The sequence below is a fragment of the Arachis hypogaea genome, chromosome 9, assembly GCF_003086295.3.
Source record: "Arachis hypogaea cultivar Tifrunner chromosome 9, arahy.Tifrunner.gnm2.J5K5, whole genome shotgun sequence".
Lineage (NCBI taxonomy): Eukaryota > Viridiplantae > Streptophyta > Magnoliopsida > Fabales > Fabaceae > Arachis > Arachis hypogaea.
The window spans coordinates 96,385,740-96,395,869 of record NC_092044.1 but is presented as its reverse complement, the minus strand read 5'-3'; the positions used below and the strand labels follow the sequence as shown (position 1 = coordinate 96,395,869).

The 10,130-nt window shown below is 37.2% G+C and overlaps 1 protein-coding gene across 1 annotated transcript; it reads right to left on the bottom strand.

The window, feature by feature from the left end:
* Positions 1-3,643: 3,643 nt before the first annotated feature.
* LOC140175169 (uncharacterized) lies at positions 3,644-4,177 on the bottom strand. Its single transcript, XM_072202107.1, has one exon. The coding sequence runs from the start codon at positions 4,175-4,177 to the stop codon at positions 3,644-3,646; it is 534 nt and encodes a 177-aa protein (XP_072058208.1).
* Between the last annotated feature and the right edge of the window lie 5,953 nt (positions 4,178-10,130).

The window sequence follows — 10,130 nt, the reverse complement described above, 5'->3', positions numbered from 1 at the left end:
ATTTTCTTGATCTTTTAATTTTATAAATCTTGTAGGAAATAAGAAGAAAAAGAAGCAAAAAAGCACAAAAAAGGAGAAAAAAGAGCTTTGGGACACACTTTGAAGTTGGAGCACACTTTGGAGCCTTAGGCCACGCTTTTAAAAGCGTGGCTCATGACCAAATTAAAGAAGAAAGCAACCAGCACGCACACTGCCCTGCTCTTGCCAAGGGCAGGACAGAATCATGATGAAACAAAGTGAGGTTGGAGCAAATTTTCTCTAAGTTAAAATCTGGCCGCTCACAGCATGACCATGCCTCCTTCAAAGGGCTATAACTTGAGCTACAGACGTCCAATTGATGTGCTTCCAGTTGCGTTGGAAAGCTGACATTCAGAGCTTTCGAACGATATATAGCAATCCATATTTGGCGTACAATTGAGGTAGGAATGAAAGGCATCTTTAAGGGCAAAAAATAAGCGAAAATAAACCAATGTGCTTCCACCAAGGTTCGAAGCTGGAGCCTCACTTCAAAGCAAAGTAGCGCTCAATTTTCTGCTCTGCCCTCTTGGAGAGCAGGGCAATGTCGTGCTCTCTTCATGGAAAATCAAGGAAAAATTGCTCCTCAAGTGCTTTCACCAAGGTTCGAACACAAGACCTTCAAGGAAGTAAAGGCAAGGAGCTTGGGCGCGCACACAACTTGGCACGGCCAGCACCAAGCACGCACGCAATGAGGCCACATGCACCATTTCCTGCTCTGCCCTCCACAAGGGCAGGGCAGCCTCCTGGGAGCAAACAATCATGGGCCAAAATTCAACCAAAATCTCATTTAAATTCAATTCCTCTCCAAATTGAATCAAGGCCAAGCAAACCCATTTCTCCTCAAATCCAAAGCAAGCAAAGCCCACATCATCACTCAAAGGCACATGGATCAATTAAATTAGGATTTTCATTTTTGTAATTTGTTTTAATTTCATTTTCATTTTTTCATTTTGTAAAGCCTATATAAAGGCATCAAGAAGCTGAATTAGAGGGAAGTTGGCTCCAATAGGGAGCATTAGGAATAGATAGCTCTCTCCTTTAGTTTTCTTTTCTGTTTTGAATCTTGAGTGAGATTGGAGGAATTCTGTTTCATTCTTACTTTGAGAATTCTCTTTGTTTACTTTCTGCAGATTTCTAAGAAATTGAGGATTGAATTTGAGTTTTCATTTGTTGCTTCCATCTCTATTTCTTTTTCAAACTTGTTTTCTGTTGAATCAAGGAAGGGAGTGAGATCTAGACTTGTTTTCTAGTCTCTTTGATTCCCTGAGATCTTCAATTTTATTTTGCAATTGAGTTGAGTTCTTGGCTGCTCTTCTGTTTTTTACTGTTCCATTGGCTTTCAATTTACTTTCAAGCAATTTGATTCTTCTGCACTTGTTCTTCATTTTACATTTCTGTTCACGATCCCAATTTACTTTCCTGCAAGTTAAGCTTTCTGCAAGAGTTTCTGAGTTTTGATCTATTGCTCTCTTTAATTTCCAGCACCCAACCCCCCTTTACTTTTCATGCAATTTACTTTTCTTGCAATTTAAGTTTCAGCTAATTTACTTTCTTGTTATTTAAGTTTCCTGCCATTTTACTTTCTGTAATTTATGTTCACTGCAATTTTACATTCTGCTGCAACAATTCTCACTCACCAATGTTAGCTTGACTAAACTAATCACCCACTAAAGTTGCTTGATCCATCAATCCCTGTGGGATAGACCTCACTCTAAGTGAGTTATTACTACTTGATGCGACCCGATATACTTGCCGGTTGGATTTGTGTGTTGGAAATTCATTTTTCCACAAAAACACCATCAGATATTAAGATGCATGGGGGTTCCCATTGGCTTAGCATAGTCCAGCCCAAACTTCTTGACAAGTTCCTTTGCATATTTTTCTTGATGGATGAATATGCCTTCTGTAGTTTGCTTGATTTGCAAGCCTAGAAAGAAATTGAGCTCTTCCATCATGCTCAATCAAATACAGTGGTCATAAGCTTAGCAAAATCTGCACATAAATCCTCATTAGCTGGACAAAATATAATATCATCAACATAAACTTGCACAAGAATAAAATGATCATGATAATTCCTAATAAATAAAGTGGTGTCAGTGGCTCCTCTTTGAAAGTTGTTTTTCAATAAAAATGAGCTAAGCCTCTCATACCAAGCTCTAAGAGCTTGTCTTAAACCATATAAGGCTTTAGCTAGTTTGAAAACATGGTCATGAAACGTTTTGTTTTCAAACCTAGGTGGTTGAGCCACATAAACCTCTCTATCTATTATGCCATTGAGGAAAGCACACTTTACGTCTATTTGGAATAACTTGAAGCCACAATGAGCTGTATAAGCAAGGAGTAATCTGATGGCTTCCATTCGAGCTACAGGTGCAAAGGATTCATCGAAATCAATCCCTTCCCTTGATCATATCCTTGAGCAACCAATCTAGCTTTGTTTCGGACTATAGATCCATTTTCACCTAGTTTGTTTCTGAAAATTCATTTAGTGCCCGTGACTTTCTTTCCAATTAGGTGAGGCACTAATGACCAGACCTGATTTTTCTCAAAAACTACTGCAATTCATCCTCCATAGCTAATACCCAAGAAGGATCAGCAAGAGCTTCTTGGATGTTTTGAGGTTCAATCTTTGATAAAAGAGCTAAGTTGTTGGATTCAGCTCTTTTCAAAGATGACCTTGTTGAAATACTTTTGGAGGGATCACCAATTATGAATTTCTCAGGATAATTTTTCAGAAATTTCCATTCCCTGGGCCTTCTGATTTGAGTTGAGGATTCAGGTTCCTCTTGATCAACAATAGCCTTTGCATTAGTGTTTTCAGTTACGACAGGAGATAATTCCAAATTGTCTCCTGCAGAATTGGAATTTTTGCTGCTAACAGGTGCAACTTCATGAGAACTTGGATTTTGTGGAACTGGTTCAGTATTCTTTGGTAATTCAGCTTCAAAACCTGGACTATCATCAATGCAAACACTGGGAATATTTTTAGACTCACAGAATGTGACATGCATGGTTTCCAGTTTTGGAGTTCTTGCTGTAAACTCTATAGGCCTTGCTATTTGTGGAATAACCCAGAAAAATTCCTTCATGTGTTTTAGGATCAAATTTTCCTAAATTTTCTTTGATATTCAGAATGAAACACTTGCAGCCAAACACATGAAAATAACTAAGATTGGGAGGATGCCCTCTCCAAAATTCATATGGGGTTTTCTTCAAAAGCTTCCTAATGATGGTTCTATTTAAAACATAGCAAGCTGTATTCACAGCTTCAGTCCATAAGAACTTGGGGATTTCATATTCACATAACATAGCTCTAGCCATTTCTTGTAAACTTCTATTTCTTCTTTCCACAACACCATTTTGTTGAGGTATTTTTGGACAAGAGAAGTTATGTGATATGCCTTGTTCATCACAAAAAGATTCAAAGTATTGATTTTCAAATTCTTTACCATGATCACTTCTAATTGAAACAATTTTTAAACTTTTTTCATTTTGAATCTTTTTGCTGAATTTCTCAAAAACAGAAAAGGCTTCATGTTTATGAGCAAGAAAGAACACCCAGCCAAATCTAGTATAGTCATCCACAATTACCATGCAATAACTCTTTCCTCCAATACTTTGAGTCCTACTTGGGTCCAAACAAATCAAAATGCAACAACTCCAATGGTTTCTTAGTAGAGACATCTTCCTTGGGTTTGAAAGAGGTTTTAATTTGTTTACCCGTTTGACAAGTATCACAAATGATGTCCTTATCAAATTTTATATTAGGAAGACTTCTAACTAAGCCTCTCTTTACAAGCTTAGAGATTTGGAACATGCTAGCATGTCCTAACCTCTTATGCCACATCCATTTTTCAGATTCCATTGAAGAGAAACAAGTTACATTTTGAACTTTTAGATAATCTAGAGTGATACCATAAACATTGTCACTTCTTTTAGCAACAAATAAAACAGCCCTTGTTTTCTCATTTATGACTCTACAATCAGATTTCCTAAAGGTTACAGCATATCCAAGATCACACAGTTGACTTATGCTCAATAGATTATGCTTTAACCCATCAACTAAAAAGACACTATCAATGCAAGTTGAAAAATCTTTGCCAACCTTACCAATGACAATTATTTTACCTATTATCTCCAAAAGTGACAAGTTCTCCATTATACTTGTTGAGTTTAATGAAGAAAGTATCCCTTCCGGTTATATGCCTTGAACATCCACTATCAAGATACCACATGTCCATTTTCTTCTTGGATGTAAGGCAAACCTGCATGTTCTTCAACTAACCTTAGGTATCCAAATCCATTTGGATCCTTTAATGTGAAATCTTTTTGCTTGCCCAAGAACATTAAAATCATGAACAACTTTATATAATTTACTATCATTACCAAAAGACTTAAGAAAGATGAAACATTGAGGAGGATCATGACCATTTCTATTGCACTTGTAGCAATGATTCTTGCCCACTCATTTCTGGGTTTTGCTGAATCCTTTTGGTTTGAAAGACTTGGAAGAGGAGGATTCTGATTTTTGAAAGTTTGATTTGAAAACAAATTTATTTTCCTCTTTGAATTCAAGTCCAGATTTTTCAAACCCAAACCTTTGACAAGCAAGCAGTTTGTTCAGATTTTGAGAACCTTGAACAAACTTTGCTAAATCTTCATGCAAAATTCTTTTTGTTCATTCAGCTTTTTGTTTTTAGAAATCAAATCAGTGGAAGCAGTAACTTCAGGCTTGAGTTTGAATTTTTCTAATTCAGCTCACAAGGTACTGTTTTCTTCTTTTAAAAACTTTTCATTACCAGATTCATTTGCCTTAAGCTTTTTCAAAAGAAGATCATTTTCTGTCCTCAATGCCTCATTTTCTTTCTTACATTTTGCATACTTATCCAAAAGTTTCTTAGAGTTCACAGAAATGTCTTTGATAATGTAGTGCAGTTCATCAATAGATAAGTCAGAGAGATCTACCTCCTCTTCATCATTATGATCTGCCATCAGACATAGTTGAGCTTCTTGATCTGAGCTCTCTGAGCTGGTGGCGTTCTCCAGGTCCTCCCATGTTGCCATCATCACCTTTTTTTTTGTCTTTCTTAGATTTTTTGCCTTTCTTAAGTTGAGGACAATCTGACTTGAAGTGTCCAGGTTCCTTGCAGTGATGGCATGTGAACTTGACTTGATCTTTCTTGACGTCTTTGGATGAAGAGCATCCTTTGCCTTTGCTTTTGTATCTTAGTAGTCTTCTCATTTTTCTTGCAAAGAGCACCATTTCTTCATCTGAGAAACTGTCATCAGATTCTTCTCCTTAGGATGTCATTCTTGATTTTAGTGTTATACTTTTCTTTTTGTCATCTTTGTCTTGAGACATGTGAGTGGTTTCATAGGCCAGCAGCTTCCCTGTTAGCTCATCATAAGTGATTTTGATCAAATCATTCCTTTCGAAGATAGCTGTGCTTTCACTTCCCATTTCTTAGTAAGACTTCCCAGAATCTTTCTTACTAGAGTTTCTTCAGAGTAGTTCCTTCCCATGGTGTCCAGATTATTGATGATTATTGAGAACCTTTCGAATATTTGATCGATGCTCTCATCCTCCTTCATACTGAACATTTCATACACCTTCATCAGCATGTCAATTCTGGTTTCCCTCACTTGCTTAATGAGGAAAGAGAAAAATAACAAAAAGACTTAAAACATGAAAATTGAAGATCAAAACAAACAATGCATGCAAGAACACTTTGAATGCAAAGATGAACACCAAGAACACTTTGAAGATCATGATGAACATCAAGAACATATTTTTAAAATTTTTTAATGAAAGAAAAACATGCAAGACACCAAACTTAGAATTTCCAATGTTTAAACACTAAGAATTCAAAAATGCATATGAAAAACAATAAAAGGCACAAAAACAAGAAAATTAAAAGATCAAACAAGGAGACTTACCAAGAACAACTTGAAGATCATGAAGAACACTATGCATGAGTTTTTGAAAATTTTAAGAAAATTAAAAGAATGCAATTGACACCAAACTTAAAATTTGACTCTAGACTCAAACAAGAAACACAAAATATTTTTGGTTTTTATGATTTTATTAATTTTTTTTTCGAGAATTAAAATGAAAAATAAAGCTTAAACATAAAATAAAATTACCCAATCTAAGTAACAAGATGAACCGTCAGTTGTCCAAACTCGAACAATCCCAGGCAACGGCGCCAAAAACTTGGTGCACGAAATTGTTCGCTCCTTAGCAATGGCGCCAAAAACTTGGTCGCACTAAATCGTGATTCACAACTCCGATACAACTAACCAGCAAGTGCACTGGGTCATCCAAGTAATACCTTACGTGAGTAAGGGTCGATCCCACGGAGATTGTCGGCTTGAAGCAAGCTATGGTCATCTTGTTGATCTCTGTCGGGCAGATTCAAATGGTTATGAAGTTTTAATAAATAAAAGATAAATAAAACATAAAATAAGATAGAGATACTTATGTAACACATTGGTGGGAATTTTAGATAAGCGTTTGAAGATGCTTTGTTGCCTCTGAACCTCTGCTTTCCTATTGCCTTTATCCAATCATGCGTACTCCCTTCCATGGCAAGCTGTATGATCCTCTCAGTTAAAATGGTCCTCTACGGTTTCTGTACGGCTAATCAACTATCGGATTTCTCGTCTCGGATGAAAAATACCAGGCACAGCTACCGCATGGCTAATCATCTGTTGGTTCTTGCTAGTGTCAGAATAGGATCTTTCTATCCTTTTGCACACTGTCACTGCACCCAACATTCGCAAGTTTGAATCTCTTCATAGTCATCCCTTCTCAGATCCTACTCAGAATATCACAGACAAAGTTTAGACTTTCCGGATCTCAAGAAGGCTGTCTATTGTTCTAGCCTATAACACGAAGGTTCTAATCTCAGATTCAGATGATATGTTGTCAGGAGAGACAATTTGAATCATTGATTGGAAACCCAAGAGAATATACTCCAACTGGCGTCCAATGGCTACGTTGAACATCATGTAGACCGCTGTGGTTGTCAGGCATGCGGATCTTGGCTAAGCGATTACTGAAGATAGTGGGTGATTGTCACGGGTCACCCCTTCAGTCTTGACTTAACTGAATTAAGTACGAGAGTATATCTTGGAGAAGAAGTAGGCGTGAATTGAAGGAAAAATAATAATACTTTGCATTAATTCATGAGGAACAGCAGAGCTCCTCACCTTAATCTGTGAGGTGTAGAAACTCCACCGTTGAAAATACATAAGAACAAGGTTCAGGCATAGTCGAATGGCCAGCCTCCCGAAACGTGGAACTATGGTCCAAAGACAAAAGATACTAAATAAATCCCTAAAATGAGTTTTTATACTAAGCTAGTAAACTAGGTTTACAGAAAATGAGTAACTAAGTGCAAATAGTGCAGAAATTTACTTTTAGGGCCCACTTGGTGTGTGCTTGGGCTGAGCATTGAAGCTTTCACGTGAATAGGCCATTCTTGGAGTTAAACGCCAGCTTTGATACTAGTTGGGCATTTAACTCCAGAAAAAGGGTCTCTGAGTGGCGTTTGGACGCCAGTTTGGGCCATCAAATCTCGAGCAAAGTATAAACTATTACACATTTCTGGAAAGCCCAGGATGTCTACTTTCCAACACAATTGAGAGCGCTCCAATTGAGCTTCTGTAGCTCCAGAAAATCCATTTCGAGTGCGGTGAGATCAGAATCCAACAGCATCTGCAGTCCTTTCTCAACCTCTGAATCAGACTTTTGTTCAGGTCCCTCAATTTCAGCCAGAAAATACCTGTAATAACAAAAAAACACACAAACTCATAGTAAAGTCCAGAAATGTGAATTTTGCATAAAAACTAATAAAAATATAATAAAAAGTGAACAAAACATACTAAAAACTATGTAAAAACAATGCGAAAAAGCGTATAAATTATCCGCTCATCACAACACCAAACTTAAATTGTTGCTTGTCCCCAAGCAACTGAAAATAAAATAGGATAAAAAGAAGAAAATACATTATAAGCACCAAAATATCAATGAAGCTTAGTTCTAATTAGATGAGTGGGACTTGTAGCTTTTTGCTTCTGAACAGTTTTGGCATCTCACTTTATATTCAGAATGATTAGCATCTATAGAAACTCAGAATTAAGATAGTGTTATTGATTCTCCTAGTTTAGTATGTTGATTCTTGAACACAACTACTTTATGAGTCTTGGCTGTGACCCTAAGCACTTTGTTTTCCAGTATTACCACCGGCTACATAAATGCCACGGACACATAACTGGGTGAACCTTTTCAGATTGTGACTCAGCTTTGCTAGAGTCCCCAGTTAGAGGTGCCCAGAGTTCTTAAGCACACTCTTTTTGCTTTGGATCACGACTTTAACCACTCAGTCTCAAGCCTTTCACTTGGACCTTCATGACACAAGCACATGGTTAGGGACAGCTTGATTTAGTCGCTTAGGCCAGAATTTTATTCCTTTGGGCCCTCCTATCCATTAATGCTCAAAGCCTTGGATCCTTTTTACTCTTACCTTTTGGTTTAAAGGGCTATTGGCTTTTTCTGCTTGCTTTTCTTTTTCTTTCTTTTTTTCTTTATTTTTCGCTACTTTTTTTTTCTTCGCAAGATTTTTATTTTTTTCACTACTTTTTCTTGCTTCAAGAATGAATTTTATGATTTTTCAGATTATCAATAACATTTCTCCTTTTTCATTATTCTTTCAAGAGCCAACAATTTTAACATTCATAAACTTCACTATAAAAAATATGCACTGTTCACACATTCATTCAGAAAACAAAAAGTATTGCCACCATATCAAAATAATTAAACTAATTTCAAGATAAAATTTGAAATTCATGTACTTCTTGTTCTTTTGTAATTAGGAACATTTTTCATTTAAGAAAGGTGAAGGATTCATAGGACATTCATAACTTTAAGACATAGACTCTAAATACTAATGATCATGTAATGAAGACACAAACATAGATAAACATAAAGCATAAAAAATAAAAAAAAAGAAAAATAAGAACAAGAAAATTAAAGACCGGGTATACCTTAGTGATGGCGGCTAGTTCTTCCTCTTGAAGTTCTTATGGAGTGCTTGTGCTCCTCAATGTCTCTTCTTTGCCTTTGTTGCTCCTCCCTCATGGCTCTTTGATCCTCTCTAATTTCATGGAGGATGATAGAGTGTTCTTGGTGCTCCATCCTTAGTTGCTCCATTTTGAAACTCAAATCTCCTAAAGAGGTGTTGAGTTGCTCTCAATAGTTGTGTGAAGGAAAATGCATCCCTTGAGGTATCTCAAGGATTTCATGATAAGGGACTTCCTCATGCGTTTGTTGAAGTCCATGAGTGGGCTCTCTTGTTTGCTCCATCCTCTTTTTAGTGATGGACTTGTCCTCTTCAATGAGGGTGTCTTTCTCTATGACAATTCCAGCTAAATTGCATAGGTGACAGATGAGATGAGGGAAGGCTAACCTTGCTAAAGTGGAAGGTTTGTCAACCACCTTATAGAGTTCTAAAGGAATGATCTCATGAACTTCCACTTCCTCTCCAATCATGATGCTATGGATCATGATGGCCTGATCCACAGTTACTTCATACCGGTTGCTAGTAGGGATGATAGAGCATTGGATAAACTCCAACCATCCTCTAGCCATGGGTTTGAGGTCAAGCCTTCTTAGTTGAACCGACTTGCCTTTGGAGTCTCTCTTCCATTGGGATCCTTCCACACAGATGTCCATGAGGACTTGGTCTAACCTTTGATCAAAGTCGACCCTTCTTGTGAAAGGATGAAGATCTCCTTGCATCATTGGCAAGTTGAACGCCAATCTTACATTTTCCGGACTGAAATCTAAGTATTTCTCTTGAACCATAGTAAGCCAATTCCTTAGGTTCGGGTTCATACTTTGATCATGGTTCTTAGTGATCCATGCATTAGCATAGAACTCTTGAACCATTAAGATTTCAACTTGTTGGATGGGGTTGGTGAAAGCTTCCCAACCTCTTCTCCGAATCTCATGTCGGATCTTCGGATATTCACTCTTTTTGAGCTTAAAGAGGACCTCGGGGATCACCTTTTTCTTGGCCACAACTTCAAAGAAGTGGTCTTGATGAACC

Excerpts from the sequence above, each read along its gene's own strand:
- LOC140175169 (XM_072202107.1), bottom strand. The coding sequence starts at position 4,177 with ATGGAGAACTTGTCACTTTTGGAGATAATAGGTAAAATAATTGTCATT.